This window comes from Rhincodon typus, chromosome 3 (genome assembly GCF_021869965.1).
Source record: "Rhincodon typus isolate 14 chromosome 3, sRhiTyp1.1, whole genome shotgun sequence".
In the NCBI taxonomy this organism is placed as follows: domain Eukaryota; kingdom Metazoa; phylum Chordata; class Chondrichthyes; order Orectolobiformes; family Rhincodontidae; genus Rhincodon; species Rhincodon typus.
In genome coordinates, this window is record NC_063334.1 from 120,659,272 (window position 1) to 120,679,854 (window position 20,583).

General features: G+C 39.5%; 1 protein-coding gene across 3 annotated transcripts in view; it reads right to left on the reverse strand.

The window, feature by feature from the left end:
• Positions 1–19,827, reverse strand: part of rgs12b (regulator of G protein signaling 12b) — a 199,111-nt gene extending 179,284 nt beyond the window's left edge. For 2 of the 3 annotated variants that reach the window (XM_020526970.2, XM_048595117.1), the window contains exons 1-2: positions 19,682–19,827; positions 16,212–18,257 (exon numbers count right to left, since the gene is read on the reverse strand). In XM_020526970.2, coding sequence (XP_020382559.2) covers positions 16,212–18,107 — 1,896 coding nt within the window. In that variant the 5' untranslated portion in view covers positions 18,108–18,257; positions 19,682–19,827. Of the gene's footprint in view, positions 1–16,211; positions 18,258–19,456; positions 19,551–19,681 lie in introns of those variants that run through there. The other variant, XM_048595116.1, reaches the window with a different exon arrangement.
• Positions 19,828–20,583: the final 756 nt, after the last annotated feature.

The window sequence follows — 20,583 nt, forward strand, 5'->3', positions numbered from 1 at the left end:
CAACAACTTCTGTTTTTGTTTCTGATTTCCAGCATTCACAGTTCTTTCGGTTTTTACAGAAGAATCAGTTACCACTTAAGGTCTACACTTTCATAAAGCAATTGAGCTTTATTCCGGAATTAAACACCAAATGCAATTTAAACCAAGGTCACAGAACAACAGTGACAGGAACATTCCCAAAGAAGATAAACTGGGGCAGGAAGAACCAAGGCAGAAGCAGATGTGACAAATATACCAATTTTGGTGTTTATTGAAATTATTGTATTCTGAAATATTTAAATAAGAAAACAATTGCAATCTGTGAATTATTTCAATATCTGAAACAACACATTGTCATAATTTGCAAGCAGATATTTTTCTACAAAGTTAAAGCTCATAAACAAAGTCCTTGCTAGATAATGCTTCAATAAATGTTACAGAACATCACTTTGCCTTACTTTTACACTTTGTATATAAAGTAGAGATCATTGAAAGATAATTGCTTTGACCAGATCATATACAATGCTGAAAAGCTACAAGCATTGACAAAAAAAAACTTTTATAAACTGGAAAGCATTGCAACATTTCAAACATATCAACTAGGAGAAGGAGTAGGCCACTCGGCCTTTCGAACCTGCTCCACCATTCAATACGTACATGGCTGATTCGCTATTTCAAAACATATTCTCACTTTCTCCCCAAACGCCTAGATGCTTTTGAAATCTATTAAAAAACTTTTCCTTGAATATATTCAGTGACGTCCTCCAGAGTCTTCTGTGGTATAGAATTCCATAAGTTGACTACTCTTTGACAGAAGAAATCTCTCCTCAACTCCGTGCTAAATGGTCTACCCCATATCCAGAGACTGTGACCTTGGTCCTTGACTCTCCAACAAGGAAGAACTTCCTCCCTGCATCTAGTCTATCCAGCCCTGTTAGAATTTTATGTGTTTCAATTAAATTCCCTCTCAGCACTCCAAACTCTAGAGAATACATGGTTAGTCGAACTAATCTCTTCTCATAGGATAGTCTAACAAACTCCGGTATCAGCCTAGTGAAACTTTACTGGCCTTCCTATATGGCAGGTCTATCTTTTCTTAAGTAGCAAGATGAAACTGCATGCAGTACTCGAGGTATGGTCTCACCAAGTCCCTGTACAACCACAGTAAGACAGCGCTACTTCTAAATCCTTTGCATCAAAGACCAATACGCCATTTGCCTTCCTAATTGCTTGCTGCAACTGCCTGTTTACTTTCATTTTCTGCTGTACAGATCCCTTTGTACATCCATATTTCTAAATATGTCAACATTTAAATAATACTCTTGTTTTTCACACCAAACTATATAGCTTCACTTTTAGTATCGACGATGTGTTTGCCCACCCAACTTGATTAAGTCATGAAGCCTCCTTGCTTCCTCTTCACAATCAGGTGCAGTTTTATGTCATCAGTACACTTGAAAATGTTGTGTTTGGTTCTCTCATATTTTATTTATATATACATATGAATAGCTGGGGGCCATGTGTTAATCTTTGTGGGACCTTACTTGTCACTCAGAAAAAGACCCATTAGTTCCCACTCTCTATTTCCTGTCTATCAAACATTCTTGATCCATGCCAATATATTAATCCCTTTACCATGCGTTTTAAATTTTCCCCACAACCCTCAATTTCCTTGCTGACTAAAAATCTATCTATTTATATTTAGATTGGGAAAACCAACCAGCAATGTATTGTGGAGAAGGATTGCTTTAACTTTGCCCACTAAACTCATCTGAGAAATCTTATCAAAAGCATTCTGAAAATCCAAATACACTACATTAACTGGTTCTACCTTACCTAATCTATTAGGTACAGCCTTCAAAACACCCCCAGTGGATTTGTTAAGCATGGTTTGCCATTCATAAACCCATGCTGGCCTTGTCCAAATCCATTCATGTTTTTCAAAGATTCTGTTATCACATTTTTATATAATAAACTTGAGCATTTTTCCCCACTACTGTTGTTAGGCTAACTGGTCTGTAATTCTGACTTTTTCTCTTCCTCCCTTTTTTAAGGGGTTACATTGGCTCCTGTACCCGAGGAGGGTGGCCAATATATAGGAACTGCTCCAGAGTCTATAGCATTTAGGAACAGGACCACCAATGCATCTAATATTTCCAGGACCATTTCCTTTAGGACTCCAAGATGTAGATTATCAGGCCCTTTCTTTTGTGGGGAGGAGAGTTGTTTTGCGATGCAGGGTGATGCCTGCAGCATGGATCCAATTCCCACACTGGCTGATGCTACCATGAAGGATTTCCTTCTCAACCTCTTCCCTTGCCTGAGGTATGGTGGCACTCAGGTTAAACCACAACCAGTCATTTCTCTCTAATGAGAGCACAGCCTTATGGTCTATCAGAACTATGGTGACCTTTCTTTGCTATCAGGCCCTGGTGATTTGTCAGCCTTGAACCCCATTAAATTTCCCCAGCACCATTTTATTACGAACACTGATTTCCTTCAATTCTGCCCTCTCATGAGACCCTTGATTCCCTAACATTTCTGGGAAGTTATTTATGTCCTTTTGTTATGAAGAAGAGCCAAGGTACATTTTCAATTCTTCTGGGAATGCTTGCAAAAGATTGCACGATGTTCAGCACCATTTGCAACTTCTCAGATACTGAAGCAGTCCATGTTCAAACATAACAATATGTGGATAATCAGGCTTGGGCTGATAAGTGGAAAGTCACATTCATACCACACAAATGACAGGCAGTGATCATCTTCAACAAGACAAAATCTAACTAATGTCCCTTGATGTTCAACTGCAATGCCATCGCTGAAATCTCCACCACCAACATCCTGGGGGGTAACCATTAACCCAAAACTGGGACTAACCAATCTTCAGCCAGAAGTGCCAAGTGGATGATCCACCTCGGCCTCCTCCAGTAGTCCCCAGCATTACAGATATCAGTCTTCAGCCAATTCAATTCACTCCATGTGATATCAAGAAACGGTTGGAGACACTGGATACTGCAAAGGCTACCGGCCCTGACAACATTCCAGCAATAGCACTGAAGGCTTGTGCTCCAGAACTTGCCGCTCCCCTAGCCAAGCTGTTCCACTACAGTTACAACACTGGTATCTACCCAACAACGTGGAAAATTGCCCAAATATGTCCTGTACACAAAAAGAGGGACAAATCCAACCCTGCCAATTACAGCCCCATCAGTCTCCTCTCGATCATCAGTAAAGAAATGGAAGGTGTCATCAACAGTGCTATCAAGCAGCACCTGCTCAGAAATAACCTGCTCAGCGATGCCCAGTTTGGGTTCCACCAGGGTCACTCAGCTCCTGATCTCATTACAGCCTTGGTTCAAACATGGACAAAACAGCTGAATTGCAGAGGTGAGGTGAGAGTGACAGCCCTTGATATCAAGGCTGCACTCAACCGAGTGTGGCATCAAGGAGCCTTGGCAAAACTGGAATCAATGGGTATCAGGGGGCAAACGCTCCGGTGGTTGAAGTCATACTTGACACATAGGAAGATGGTCGTGGTTTTGGGAGGTTAATCATCTCAGCTCCAGGACATCTCTGCAGGAGTTCTTCAGGGTAGTGTCCTAGGCCCAACCATCTTCAGCTGCTTCATCGATGACTTTCCCTCCATTATTAGGTCAGAAGTGGGGATGTTTGCTGATGATTACACAATGTTCAGCACTATTCTTGACTCCTCAGATACTGACGCAGTCCATGTTCACATGCAACAAGATCTGGACAATATCCAGGTTTGGGCTGACAAGTGGCAAGTGACATTCGCACCACACAAATGCCAGCCTATGACCATCACCAATAAGAGACAATCTATCCACTGCCCCTTGACATTCAATGGTGTTACCATCACTGAATCACCCACTATCAACATCCTGGGGGTTACCATTGACCAGAAACTCAACTGGACTCACCATGTTAACAGAGTGGCTACAAGGGCAGGCCAGAAGCTGGGAATACTGCGGCAAGTAACTCACCTCCTGACTCCTCAAAGCCTGTCCACCATCTACAAGGCACAAGTCAGGAGTGTGATGGAATACTCCCCACTTGCCTGGATGAGTGCAGCCCCAACAACACTCAAGAAACTTGACAACATCCAGGACAAAGCAGCACTCTTGATTGGCACCACATCCACAAGCACTCACTCCCTCCACCACCGATGCTCAGTAGCAGCAGTGTGTACTATCTACAAGATGCACTGCAGAAATTCACCAAAGATCCTCAGACAGCACCTTCCAAACCCATGACCACTTCCATCTAGAAGGACAAGGGCAGCAGATATATGGGAACGTCACCACCTCCGAGTTCCCCTCCAAGTCACTCACTATCCTGACTTGGAAATATATCGCTGTTCCCTCACTGTCACTGGGTCAAAATCCTGGAATTCCATCCCAAAAGGCATTGTGGGTCAACCCACAGCAGGAGGACTGCAGCAGTTCAAAAAGGCAGCTCACTACCACCTTCTCAAGCGCAACTAGGGATGGGCAAGAAATGCTGGCCAGCCAGCGATGCCCACATCCCACAACTGAGTAAAAAAAAACAAATACTGTGGCTACAAAAGCAAGTCAGAAGGTGGAATTCTGCAGCTGGTAACTCACTTCCTGACTCCCCAAAGCCTGTCAACCATTTACAAGGGCACAAGTAAGGAACGTGATGACATATTTCCCCTTGCCTGACAGAGTACAGCTCCAGCAGCACTCAAGAGGTTTGACACCATCTAGAATAAAGCAGCCTGCTTGACTGCCAGCCATCCACATTCTTCACCATTCGTAAGTGGCAGCAGTGTGTACCAAAAACAAGATGCACAGCAGTATCTCACCACGGTTCCTCTGACAGCAGCTTCTAAACCAGTGACCTCCACCAGTTAGAAGAACTAGGACAACATTTGCATGGGACCAACACTGCTGACTTGGAACTATACAGTCATTTGTTCACTGCAGTTGGATCAAAAATTCTTCCCTAAACAGAGGAATTCCTACACTACAAGCACTATGATGGTTGAACAAGGCAGCTTATCACCAACTCTAGGGCAATTAGGGGTGAGCAACAAGTGCTGACCTTGCCAGTGAAGTCCAAATCCCATGAACAAATTTTATAAAACGCTTTGGAGAGATAGGACTTTTCAAAAGAGAAAGGTGTTGAGTAGTGGTGAGTTAATTTAGTAGAATAAAGGATAAGATTTGAACCATGTAGATAGGATATCCAATCTAGGTAAATTAAGGCTGACCCAGGCCAAGTATGTAAATTACATAAGCAAACAACTAGTAGATACTGCCTAATACATAGTTCGCATTCACTACTAGCATTCAATTGAACAAGAATTTCAATGTGGTCAATGTACTAAATACAGATAGTGAGTGAATAGGCACTGCCTACATCAGACAGCAGTGAAAGCTGAGTCATAAGGTGGTGATGACCTGGTGGTATTATTGCTGGACTGTTAATCCAGAGACCCAGGAATGTTCTGGGGACTAGGGTTCACAATCCCACCATGGCAGAAGACGAAGTTTGAATTCAGGAAATGGGAATCTGGAATTCATCATAACCATGAATCTAATTGTTGATAGTTCAAAAAACCCATCTGGTTCACTAATGTCCTTCAGAGAAGGAAATCTGCCATCCTTATCTGGTCTGGCCATGTGACTCCAGATCCACTCTTAATTGCCTTCCGGGTAATAAGGGATGGGCAGTAAATGTTAGCTTAGCCAGCATCGCCTTCATAAGAACATAAGAACTAGGAGCAGGAGTAGGCCATCTGGCCCCTCGAGCCTGCCCCGCCATTTAATAAGATCATGGCTGATCTTTGAGACTCAGCTCCACTTACCCACCCACTCATCATTCATCCTGGGAATGCATCAAAAAAAATTATATAATCAAGGTTGTGTTAGGTTTTTGATCAATTAAGGAGTGAAGGATTACAGGGGCAGATAGAAAAGTGGTCGGGCATAAACTTTAATGAATGGTGGAGCAGGTTCAAGGGAAGCTGAATGACCCACTCCCAATTCTTGTGTGCATTTGGGAGATATAACTTCCATTCATCACGGCACCTCAGTTTCAATCACTCCACCATTTGTGACCATGCCTAGGCCTAAGCTTTGAAATTCCTTTCTCCTTTTTTTATAATCGCATTCAATTTCCCCCTTTAAAAGATGCTACGTAAACACCTACCACTTTGATCAAGCTTTTAATCATCTGCTCTGATATCTCCTTATGCAGTTTAGTATTAGTTTTTAATAATGTTTCCAGGATATTTTATGATATTAAAGATGTTCTCTAAATTGAACTTCTAGAAATTGACTTATCTTTGGGTCCCAGACAAGAATTTCTCAATCCTTTCCTAAATTTGTCGAAGACTTTTTTTTCTTGGTTGTTGCATTTCTACACGATTCTAGAACATACACAGTTTTCCATACACTATAAAGGACAATATTTGAGATCACACCGAGTAGGAACAATTGAAATATTTTGGTGAACTCAAAGCATTGTAAGTGACTCTGAGAGACAACAGCCCGAAATTGAACTATATTTGGGCAGTACTACACTGCCTATTAGGCTCCTCATGTTCTTAACCTGACTAACTGTTCCTAGCATATCTATGGTATGCAAATGTATTACATGTAGGATAGTGCTATAGTGATATCCAATAGGCAATAAACACATGATTGAGTTAAGATCTCAATTTGAACCCTCTGTCAGGGAAACAAAATTTCAGCTACATAGCACAAGACACTTCTTGGTCTTTGCAAACCCCACAAAATTCTCCTCGCTTAGTATTCAAACAAGAAACATAAAGAAAAATGTTTTAACCAATTGTCAAAAAATCAAAATTCTTAAATGGATATACAGAGTAGACAGAACGAAGAGACATACTCTTAAAATAAAAGGCATGCCATTTAGGACTGAGATAAGGAGAAACCTCTTCACTCAGAGGGCAGTGAATCTGTGGATTCTCAACAGCAGAGGGCTGTGGAAGTTTAATCATTAAGTAAGTTCAACTTAGAAATTGACAGATTTCTAGTTACTAATGACATCAAGGGATATGGGAATAGCATGGTATTATGGTAAATGATCAGTCATGATCTGACATGTTGCAGCAGATTAGAGGGCTGAATGCCTTACTCCTGTTCCTACATCTCCAGTGCAACAGTTTACTACGTATAACTGGGATGAGGATCACACTTTGTACGATGCTTATGATCCTGGAGATCCTACATCCAAAATACAACAAGGAAGCACTCCATAAAGAGAATACCCACGCATGGGTAAAATTGATCTTCTTCAAAAAAGTCCTCAGTCACCAAGTGAACATTATTTTCTGAGACTAAACTTGAAAATTGAGGAAAACCTGATGCGCTGACAAGACAGCCAAGTAAGCAAAGAAATTTTAAGAGTAGTGCCAATGTTTTGTAGTAAGAATGCATTTACACTCACCAACCCACTTGCAAAATGAAAAAGAAAACAAGCTTGCATAACTCGTAGTTTCTGTGAATAAACTACAAATCACAGACTGAAAAACAGCCCAAACAAGGTCATATTACTATTATGTCTGTCAATACGAACAGACTTGATTCATTTGCTAGTTTATATTCCAGTAAATGTACTATATAACCTTTTATTAAAAAATAATTTAAAATTGGGGGCTGAGAAGAGGAAAATGAAATTAGCGAAGACAGAACATATGGACAGAATGATAGCTTACATAAAAGGGTCACCCAAAAATCTTCCATCGCTATATTAACAGCAAGTGTTAATAAAAGGCAGAGTGCAGCCTAATAGAAATGAAGGTGACAAATGTTTAGAAGTGTAAAGCAAGCCTAGAGAACTTATGAATACCTTGCATCAGTGTTTACAATGAAAGACGATATTGACTAAATATAACTAGAACTGAAAATAGTAAATGAAATGGATGGGGTTAAAATTGGTGTACTAGAAAGGCTGGCTACGTTTAGATTCAATCAGTCACCTCGCCCGGACGTTTTTCTCCACGTTGCTATGGAAAATGGCAGTGGAGACGGTAGAACAGATTGCCATAGTCTTCAAATCTTCCATAAATATAGAGATGGTCCCAAATGGTGATCACAGATGATACAAAAATTGGCCGGGGCGGGGGGGAGGTAAATAGTGGAGAGAACAGCCTTAGACTATAGGAGAATACAGAAAGGCTTGGAATTCAATCCAGATACATGTGAGGTCAGGAACTTAGAGTCATAGAGTTGTAGAGCACAGAAACAGACCCTACCGACCAGAGATCCTAAATTAATCTAGTCCCATTTGCCAGCATTTTGCCCATTTCCCACCAAACCCTTCCTATTAATATACCCATCGATGCCTTTTAAATGTTATTGTACCAGCCTCCACCACTTCCTCTGGCAGCTCATTCCATACACGCATCACCCACTGCGTGAAAAAGCTGCCCCTTAGGTCTCTTTTAAATCTTTCTCCTCTCACCTTAAACCTACGCCCTCTAGTTTTAGACTCCCCCACCCCTTGGCTATTCACCCTATCCATGCCCCTCATGATTTTATAAACCTCTGTACGGTCACTCCTCAGCCTCCAACGGTCCAGCCTCAACCTATTCAGCCTCTCCCTATAGCTCAAACTCTCTAACCCTGGCAACATCCTTGTAAATCTTTTCTGAACCCTTTCAAGTTTCACAACATCCTTCCCATAGCAGGGAGATCAGAACTGCACAAAGTATTCCAAAAGTGGCCTAACCAATGTAGCCACAACATAATCTCCCAACTCGTATACTCAATGCACTGACCAATAAAGACAAGCATACCAAACACCTTCTTCACTATCCTGTCTACCTGTGATTCCATTTTCAAGAAACTAGAACTTGCACTCCAAAGTCTCTTTGTTCAGCAACACTCCACATGACCTTACCATTAAGTATATAAGTCCTGCCCTGATTTACCTTTTCAAAATGCAGCACCTCACATTTATCTAACTAAACTTCATCTGCCAATTCTCAGCCCGTTGGCCCACCTCATCAAGGTCCTGTTGTACTCAGAGGTAACCTTCTTCACTGTCCACTAAACCTCCAATTTTGGTGCCATCTGCAAACATACTAACCATACCTGCTATGTTCACATCCAAATCATTGATATAAATGACGAAAAGCAATGGACCCAGCACTGATTCTTGTGGCACACTGCTGGTCACAGGCAACCCGCCACCAGCACCCTCTCTTCCACCTTCGAGCCAGTTCTGTATCCAAATGGCTAGATCTCCCTGTATTCCACGTGGTCTAACCTTGCTACCCAGTCTACTATGAGGAACCTTGTTGGTCAGGACAAACAAGGCAAGGGAATTCAGTAGGATCATGAAAACACTGAGGATCAGAGGGACCTTGCTGTGCATATACATCAGTCCCTCAAGGAGCAGGACAAGCAAATAAAGCAAATAAGGCAGCATATGGAATACTTGCCTTTATTAACCAATGTATCGAGTTTATGAAAAGGGAGGTCATGCTGGAATAGTGTAAAATATTGGTTCAGCCACAGCTACAATACTGAACAAAGTTCTGGAATCCACATATAGAAGTGACTGCACTGGACAGGGTGCAGATGACATTTACCAGAATGTTACCTGTGCAGAAGAATTTCAGTTATGATGAGAGTTTGGACAGAATGGAGCTGTTTTCCTTAGAACAGAGAAGATGGAGAGTGGACATAATTGAGATATATAAAATTATGAGGGGCACTGATAGGACAGATAGGAAGAAACTTTTCCCCTCAATGGAGGGATCAATGACTGGGGGGGCATAAATTTAAGATAAAGTACAGAAAGCTTACAGGGCATGGGAGGAAAGACATTTTCATCCAGAGCGTGGCAGGAATCTTGAATTCACTGCTTGTAAAAATGGTAGAGGCAGCAACCCTCATAATATTTGTGAAGTATTTAGGTGTGTACTTGCCATGCCAAGGCATACAAGGCTATGGGCCAAGTGCTGGAAAATGGGTATACATCTGTTAGGTGGCCGCCTTTGATCAGCTCAGATGCAATGGGCCGAAGGACCTTTTTCTGTGCTGTACATCTCAACGATTATGATTTGAAAGTTGTAGATGTGACATCTCTATTCAAGGGAGTGTGTGAGGACTTATTCGTAACTATAGGCTGAACAATTTATCATTAATCTTAATTTAGTGTTTAGAAACAATAATTGTGGGGAAAAAAAGAATCAGTGGCCACTTACCAGAGGTGGAGTTAATTAAGAGGAGCCTGCACAGATGTAGAAAAGGCAGGATGTACTTTATTCGTCCAAATTATTTTCGATGAATATTTGAGAAGGTTGAAGAAATTTAATGGATGTTTTAAGAAAATATTTGACAAAGTATTACATAAAACGCTGGCTAACAAAATTGAACTTTATTGAATAGGAGGTTCAGTGTCCACTTTGATACTAAAATAAATTGGCTTAAGTCAGAAAACAAAGTCATGGTTTCAGACTGGATGATGGTTGGCAATGGTGTTCTTCAAAGGTCATTACTAGGACCATTGCATTTTTCATATGTGACTACCATGAATATTAGAATACAGAATAAAATTTCAAGAATTGCTGATCATACCAAATTTGGAGTTGTGGCAGTGAGGATGGTACCAATCTAGTGAAACAGGCAAACAAGTGTTAGATGGAATTTAAAAGGCAAAATTGTGAGGTGCTGCATTTTTGCAGATACAATGTCATGATTTTAAAGATTGCCCAGGGAGTAAGGTATGTGGGGCTAGTGAGGTTCCAGAACAGAAGTGGTGATTTAGAGAGCCAGGGAACTCACAATGCACCTCCTTCTGCCCTGTAACAATTCTATGATTCTGATTGGAAGAAAAGGGGGTGAGGGGAGACCCGATTGAGGTACGCAAGATTAAGGCAAGTGTATGGAGATACAAAGTAGTCCAAAGTTGCATTCCGAGTTTGCTTTCTGTGCTTCCTTGTTTTTTTTTAAGCAGGCATGATTTTAATAAGATCATGTAGGAAGGAATATGTAAAAGGTAAAACTTCTTTAAATAGAGATCACTGAATCCCTTGCCTTAAAAAACACCTTTGTCACAGTAATTATTGAAGATCTTGCTTCTCTTGCATCTTGTAAATTAAACTGGACGTCAGTCAAATGAACATATTTTTCAAAAATATGACTAATAAAATTCACTCCTGGTAACTGAAAGAGTGTTGACCATTTTCACTTATACCCTGGTGCCAAGCTAATGAGATCATAAAGGCTCCCAATGCAATTTCTACACAATCACGCATTTTATTGTAATTATAACAATATCCAAGCTTCATTTTAATTGCTCCTGAAATTAGCATCTTTTATTCTTAAGCCTTATATTTTTAATATGCTTCTAACACAAATTTCAGGATCATCATACTGATGACAGACACACAGTATCCATCTGGGCACACCAGTCTACAGAGCTAGTTAATTAGACAGAATATATGAATAATTCAGGCTGTAACCTTAAGACATGCTTTTGTCTAAACTCACTAATTGCAAACTTCAGAAGTTAGCTCAATAAGAATCAGCACAGACTTGCTTGGTTAGTGGGACTTACTCTCAAGAGAAAAAAAATTGTCCTAAATGTAAAATTATGCACTAAATCCCAGAGGACACAATATCATGAAAATGCGATCAAGTTTTCAAAGAACCTTGAAAAGCACAAAAACCTGACTAATTATATATAATTGAACTGTGTTCACCTGGTTCAACATTTGCTCAAAAATCAAATGACAAAGACTGTATTCCTAACCTCTATTTTAGTAAATAATGGTAGAATATTTATATTAAGATACCCTCATAATACAAAACACTTAGCACAGGTATTTCAAGGACAACAGTTGCAAGGTTACCACTTCTGATTAAATTAAGGGCAGTTATGGTGCTATTTTTCCTGTATAGTTTGATTTCAGCACTCATGCCCTAGATTGAACAGTTTCTAATCAGTTCCCAACCATGCTTTACTAATCAGTTCTCATTCCCTCCAATCCAAACACAAATTGTTTTGAATACAGTGTTTGAATACAGAGCACATCTATAGGCATTATCTTAGTTAAGTAGCACAACCTGATTCACTAAAGTTATGAATATTCCAAGACAAAGTTCAAGTAAATTGCATTTACTGCTGACTGTTTATGAAGAGAGACTTGAGAGGTTTGAGCTATTTTGTTTCCATATTACAGCAGAAAAATCCAAGAGTGATCTGATAAAGTTTTTCAATGTTATGGCAGATTATAACAGTAATAAGAAGACAACTTTTAAAAGTAATCCCAAAGTAATTAGAGATGAGTTAGATTTCTTTGTAAATATACTACGGGTAGAATGCGGATTCCTTTCATAAACTGTTTTGAAAAACATACTGGAAAATTTCTTAAGAAATAGAAATTTTGAAGGATCTACAGAGAAAATGCACTCTAAAGAACAACTACCTAAAGAACACTCTAAAGAAAACCTATCCATGTAATTATATAAAAAGTGAATAAGCTATAATAGTGAAATACTCTAATTTATTTCATTCCTCTCACAAACTAGCTCCTCTCCATTCTGTATTACCATATAGTCAAGAACCTTTGCTCCCTCAGCTGTAGAACAGGTGATGAACTGATCATTCTCAGAAGGGACAAGAGTACAGGGACACCAGCCAAATTTGGTGCAGCTAAGTGATTGTCACTTTTTGATACACATCCTAAAAACAATTCATCTTCTCCTCCACTCAACACAACCCTCCCCAAGCAATTATTTACACAATTGTAACTTCACATGTAAGCAATTGGAACTCAAGTAGGCAATTTGGTCCTTCAAGCCTGTTCTGTTATTCAGTCAGATGATAGGGAGGCTACACGTCTTCCCACATTATCCTCATTTCTCTTAATGTCCTCAATACCCAAAATCTACTGATTTCTATCTTGAATATACTCATCAACTGAATTCTACAGCTCGGAGGATTTTAAAGATTCATAGCCCTTTGAGTAAAGAACCCTCTCACCTCAGTCCTAAATGATCAATCACTTATTTCCAGACTTTGACCACTTCACCATGTTGTAGATTTCCAAGCTAGAGCCAAAGGAAAACTTTTCTCAATTTCTGATAAAAAAATTTAATGCATTCTAATTAGATTACCTCTCATTCTTCTAAACTCCAGGGAATCTAGGCCTACTTTGCTCAGTTTCTCCTCGTAAAACATACTCAGTTTCTTCTTCATTATTCCAGGAAAGCACACACTTGTTCTAAACAATACTGAACAACTACTCTGACCAATCATCACATTTAAGGAGTCCAATAAAGGATATCAATAGATAGTTAGCTATGACAGTTAGAAAAATGCATATTTAGCAACACTAGATGTACATTGCATACAATCAATCAATCAATCAATCTTAAAACAAACAAAAGATCTGCTGAACTGAAGAAAGCAGAAGATTATGTCTAAAAGTTTCCCTTTATAGATATAAATTATAACCACAGCAAGACTATAAATAAATTTCATTAGTTCATTGAAGTAGAATGGCAGTGCACAACAAGGTGCAATTATCCTGTCAATTTTGCTTTGATATTTTCAAATTTTTAGGAACACAGAAGAATCCATATTGCAGTCATTTCAACTAACCAAAATCCAATTGTTAGACACTCACAGGAGAACCATCTTATACTCTTGGTTTGCAATAGAGCATAACTAACTTCAGATTATATAAAGTCCAGCAGTGTTCAGAGGTTTTATAGGATCTTGGATGCCTTCTAAAGTTAAGCAAAGTTAAATGTCCTGAAAATCCAGCCGTTCCTGTCAGTTCTTTTGAAACTTGTGCTCACATTTGTGGAATTCTTGATGGCAATAGTGGAATTCAAAACCAAATAATACAACAAGGACATTCATGACAAATTAACTAGAATTTTTTAAGGAACTAAGAAGCAGAATAGATAAAGTGGAAACCACGGACATAATATATTTGGATTTTCAGAAGGCATATTGAGATGTTCAAAATTAGTGGACAATTTTGACAGGGTAAAGAAAGATATTCTGCTTCTAGTCGTTGGTACATCAGTAACCAGAGGTCACAATTTCAAGACTGTCAGCAAGAGAGCTAGGAGTGAGGTAACGAGAAACTTAACTCTGATAATTGTAAGGATTTGGAATGTGCTGCCTGGAAGACTGGTGGAGGCAGATTCCATTGGAGGGTGCAAAAGAGAGCTGGATATATATTTGCAAGTGATGAATTTAGAGTGCTACGGATAGAAGGCTGGACAATGGGACTAGCTAGGTAACTCTTTCGAGTCAGTACAGTCATGATGAGTCGAATGGCCTCCTTCCCTACTGTAAAATTCTATGATTCTATGATTTACGATTCTATGATTGATATGGTACCATGCATTAGGCTGCTTAATAAAACAAGAGCCTTTGGTATTGTTGGTAGTACATTTTAGCATTAGTTAGAAGTTTGGCTAACTAATAGAAGGCACAGAGTTGGGATTAGGGGGCCATTTTCAGGATGGCAACCTGTAACTATGTGATCAGTGCGGCGGTCACAACAATTTACATGATATATTATGATGAGGAAAGTGAATGTACTGTCACAAAGTTTGCAGATGATACATGAGGAATGCCAGATCAGCCACGATCCTATTGAAGGATATACTGGCCTTGGAGGGAGTACAACGTAGGTTTACAACGATGATACCTGGATTTCAAGTGTTAAATCATGAGGAGAGATTACACAAATTAGGCCTTTTTTCTCTAAAATTTAGAAGGTTAAGGGGTGATCTGAAGACTAGAAGAATAAGAAGCGACCTTATTGATACATACAAGATTCTTAGGGCACTGGACAGGGTAGATATGGAAAGGTTGTCTTTCCTTATGGGAGATTCCAGAACAAGCATAATCTCAGAACAAAGGGTTGCACATTTAAGGCAGAAAGAAGGGGAATTTCTTCATTCAGAGGCAATAAATCTGTGCAATTTATTTACTGCACTGGGCTGTTGAGGTTGGGTATTGTTAAGTATACTCAAGGCTCAGAAAGGCAGATTTTTATCAGTAAGGGATTCGAGGTTTGTAGGAAAAAGGTAGGAAAGTGGAGTTGAAGATTATCAAACTGGCCATGATTGCACTTAATGGTGTAGCAGACTTGATGGGCTGAATGGCCTGTTTTAGCTCCAACATTTTTTGGCATGATAAGAAATACGGGCAGGACTAGGCTATGGGCTCTCAAGCCTACTCTGTCATTCAATAAGGACATGGCTAATCTGATTCTGGCCTCCAATCCACTTTCCTGTTTATTTCACATAATGCTCGACTCCCCTTGCAGTTTGAGAATTGGTTAACTTTGCTTTAGATATATTCAATGACTCAACTTCCATAACTTTCTGGACTACTACTTAGACCAATAACGCATTTTGAATACTGTTTGAAATGCTTAAAACAAGTCTGAGTGTCCCTACCCCATGCACAATAGAAAATGTTACCATAGTATCTTAAACATTACCATCCAATTAATCTCCACCACAATTAATCTTATACTATAACTAACCTCTTCAACTACAATAAAATAATGTTTTAAAACATATTAATGTTACTGAACAAGAAAAAGGAAATGGTATATTATCTCAATATATTCTGTGTTAATCTGTTAATTACATAATTTACACGCAGTGGATATATCAATTTCTTACAATGTATTAAAAAGAGTTCAGATAAACTCCATGTCATTTCATGGGAATGTTTTGATACACCTATTCAACATAGAGTAAAGGTATTGCAACAATGTCTGTAGTGCATGTAAAGACTTTGGTGCACTACAAATGCAGTATCTTCAGTATGTACGCACATACCATGGACACCCTGCTTCCGTCAGCCGACTTCACAGCGACTTAATGCCTTTGTAAACGCTTTTTACTGCAAAGGGAAGATAAATCAACTTTAAGGAAAGGTCGATGTATTCTGTAGCATGTCAAGAGTAGTGTAATTGAGAATTTTTACAAGCACATGCAACAAGTTAGTTGAAGCCCAAACTGGATGAATGACTGTTTCATCCTTGCAATTATGAAGCACCTTTGGTAGCTGCAAAGGATAAAGTTGAAACATGCTAATTCAGCATTCTTAAAATGAAATTCTGCAAAGCACAAGAGGAAAGGTCAGTTCACTTTTGATAACGTATCAGAGACATAATACTTCAAAATACAAAATGTTGAGCACGAATGTTTATGATGTCACAACCTTACCTTTTTGTCTTTGCTTTTCTTGTTATTTTGTTGTATCCCAAACATTTTTTCAATTCCAAACAATTTACTTGTCAGTTCATTCTTCTGAGCTGCACTGCAAAAAGGCTGGCCTAAACCACTACCAACTCGATATTTTTCTGTCTGAATCTTGCTCATTGGAGGGGGAAGATCCTGCTTCAGTGTACTACAATTCACACTGGACAGTCCATCTGTGGATTCTGCATAGGATTCCTGATCACTGCTGCTACAGTACTGCCAGTCCTTACGAATGTGAAGCGGAAGCCATCTCGGAGTTGCAGAAGGAGTACTGTTCACTATATCGGATTTCTTAGCTGAAGTAAACATAGACCACGGAGACGTTCCTGGAACATCAAGCCGAGCAGAAGGACTGAGATGTCTGCTACCGTTATGCAAAGTACAATCAGCTTGTGCCAAATCTGAAAGTCGGGATGCATGGAATTTGCCTTCCATGTCAGGACGACAACCATTCCACTGAGAAGTACCCTGCATCTGTCCTTTAGTTTGGACATTACCCCAGGCACCATGGGGGGCATGTTTGTTTGAATTGGTACCCAGGTCAACAACTAAAACTCTGTTATTCTTTTCCTCCTGGCTATAGTATCCAATTCCACTATCACTGTTACTGCCAGTACTATTGTTCTGCTGACTGTCAGATAGGTCCCCATCGAGAAAAGCTCTGGCACGCACACTTTCAAATGACTCCCCCATGTCCTTGTACAACACAGACACAAACTGAAGAACAGGCTGAGAGGAAGGGGGAAACTCCAAGCAGCCACCAGTATCTGGAGTGCACTCAATACTAAATCGCCTGGCAATACCCTGATGAATTTTGTGCTGACAGAGATCTGGATCTACCATGAAGACATGACATGAGGTCCTCAGCCCACCATCATTTTCACTAGCAAGGCTGTGGTCATCAAACATTTGCATGGTGACCAATCCAAAGAATCTTCGGTCATCTGGGCACACAGCACTGAAGGCCAGTTTTTCTGCAGGATACACAGCTAAAACAATATTTTTGTCATTGAATAACTTAATGCAGTCATGCATTATCTTCATTAGGACAAGGGAATGAATCTTCTGCTCAGCACGCAGACGTCGCATGCAGCCACGGATGGCCTGTAAACTATCATTTTCCAGATTTGAACTTGTTGAAGGCAATTCAATGGAACCCAAGTAGCCTACTACCATTCCAACATTCAAAATGCTAGCATCTAAAACAAAACCTTCTTGGTTTTCAAGGCCATTGACAAAAACAGAGTCATCATTCAACACCTTCATTACTTCTTCTTCAGAAAGTGAATTCTGGTTTGTTTTTGCAGTCCTAGATCTGGTTGGAAATCCACTGGCTTTTTCAGTCAATTGTCCTTGTTGTTGTATACAGGTCTTGCCACATTTGGCAGAATTATTGGAATTGTCAAAAAGCATCTTAAAAATGCCACCTGACTGGACATCAGCAACCACTTTTTCAGCTCTGTTTAGACCCATCAATTTTGACTTCGGTTTACTGTTCATCCAAGCCACTTTGCCTTCATTGAAATAAAGTTCCTCATCACTAGAACCTGTATCAGAATGGTTACTACTCTCAGCAATGACAAGTCGTAGTACGCCTGAGCACTGTCCTATCAATTTTACAACATCTTCATGAGAAGCTTTACAGACATTGATGTCATTAACATTAAGTATGCGATCGCCAGATCGAAGCCCAACATAATGTGCTGGACTTCCTTTCAGAATGCAGCTAAGGACACAGGGAGATTGGCCAGAAAGCGTGAATCCATATCCAGTTCTTCCCCTGGCAATATCCACATTCCTAATTCGGAGGGAAGGATTGGTGTTTGAACGGCGTTTCACTTGATCAGCTTGCCTCTGCATTGTTTATATTCCCACAATAGCACAATAATAAACTTGAAATGGTAGTGAAATAGCCAGGGACCAACTGGTCAAGTGCTTCAGCAAGAAGTTTACTGTAGCCATGTCTTTAAATGTCTCCCAAAATCACGCAAGCTGTCCCAACAAAAACACCTGAAAGGTAAAATAAAGTACTTATCAACTACCGTAGTTCCACATAAGGCATTGTAAGGCAAGAAAGTAAATTCTTAACTTGATTCCACTCAATAACTTTCTAATACAAGTCGCTTATTTGATTGGGGGCCCTTTTGGGTTTTTTTTGGAAAATAGTTGTCAGAACTTATTTGGAAGAGAATTGCATTTATATGAAAATTTCATACGAATTAATAATTCTTGACCTTTGTGCTTTTCAATGATAGGCATCAGGCCTAGTGCATATTTGTTAATTGTAATGTTCAGCAACAATTTATCCTAACAGAAACACATTGTGCACAACACAAATAGATTTATAATTCATATAAGAGACTTCTTTTAAACCTACTTGTCACAGATAGCATTCTCACAATACATGAACAGCGCTATGCTGAAAAAAATACATGGAAAGAAAGGCAACATTGCATTTACTGTGGAGCATTTTACAAAATGTGTTTCAATACCTCAAAACATTTTTATAATATACAGTAGACTAGAATAAAAACTTTCACATAACACAAAATAATTAATTTTCAATTATTGCAAATGTGCCCAATAGAAAATGTAAATTTCCACAGCATTCTTAGAGAAGCAGTGATTGCACTAGTATTATTACTTTAAATGTTATTCTCAAGAAATGCTCATAAAAACCAGAAACTTTTACAATAACCATACTAATAACAAATCCTCTATTCATTTTCAATTGTAAAATGAATCCATGTTTCAGTTTATAGAAGAATTACTCTTAAGTGATATCAACACCAAATTTACCACGCTCGCAAAATTTCAGATGTTTACATTTCTATCTTTATAAGCAAGTATTCACTACAACTGTCAAGGACTTCCGAAGTCTCTCTACTTTAAAGAATTAAATCCCTAAATGTCCCCATCCCACTTACAACGCACAAAATCTTAAAAACATTTTCAAAAGTATACCACGTTCAGAATCGATTATCTAGAGATGGAATACACATTCGAAACTGAATGGAAAGTTGCATTCTTAAAAGCGATCCCATTAACAGGTTTTACACCAAATTGCAATTAAACTACATCTGGAAAAGGAGACAAACACAGAGACAAGGCTCGTTTTGTTTGATTGATGGGATGCCTGGATTGCAAACGCTTGGGTGCGGTTTAAAGGCTTCATTTTCAAGTGTAGGACGATAAAAAAAAGTACCTACCCACTGTTTGATTTTCAGCCGTTGTTTTACAGCACTAAAGATAAGGGAAGATTGAGACATCACACAACACCCAGGCCGGACAAAATCCAAAACCCCAACTCCACCCCTTAAAAATAAAAGATCAGTATTTCCTTTTGGCGCAGTTTAAAACATTAAGTGAAAGGAGTGGAAACACAGTTCGTTAAAACACGATGGAATGCATTTTTCCGCTAATCTTGTACATACCGAATTTTCCCCAAATCCAATGCGGATTTGAAGCATTAGTGCTGCTTCTACACATTTACAATAGGTCCGTGCTATAAATGGAAGCCCGATTCCCCTTAGGGATTGCTCCAAATGGCTCCTTGGTCTCAACTTTAGAGAGATCTCTTTCTTTCTCCAACCAAGAAATAACTTGCAGGATTGTTCCACTGACACGGGCTCAACCTAACCTGATGGCGGGTGCCTCCACCAATGAGACAACAGCGATTAGTGTTTCGACGCCGTCGCCAGGGGCAACGACATTTTCTATTGGATAATATTCCCGTCAATTACCCAAGACACCGCCCTTTCGCCAATCATCATCTCTCCCTTTCCATCAAGCCTTGTTTGACCGGTAGAACTCCATTGAGGAGTCCGAGAAAGGAGCTGAAATTTTTAAGTGAGGCGTTTCACGACCAGCAGCTAACATCTACATATAAATACTTCAAAACTTATTAAACATTTTTTTTAAAAAATGATTTTGTTTTGCCGCCGTGTACTTTATTTTTCCTGGGGTGGACAGAAAGCTTTCCATTGCTCTGCAACCGTTGTCAACTCAAAAACCAGCTCGATTAAACAATGGATCTCCTTCCCCCCCACAACGTACACCAAAATAAAATATTTTCTTGGATCGTAACGAACGAGTTGACCGCTATTGTAAACGATCGACTAAAACAAAGTGATTTTCTAAAAAGTAAACTTTTAATGTCACGCACGAAACGTTACTCGAATACTGACAAAACTTAAGTCACTCGATTGGCTTTAAGGGATCTGCCAGAATCCTTTCATTGTTTATTCCCCGTCCGGCACTAGCCTTTCGAGAACGGCGATCTTTTTACATTAGGATTTGAATGGGATTGGCCGCTGGGAGCGCGGATGATCCGTTA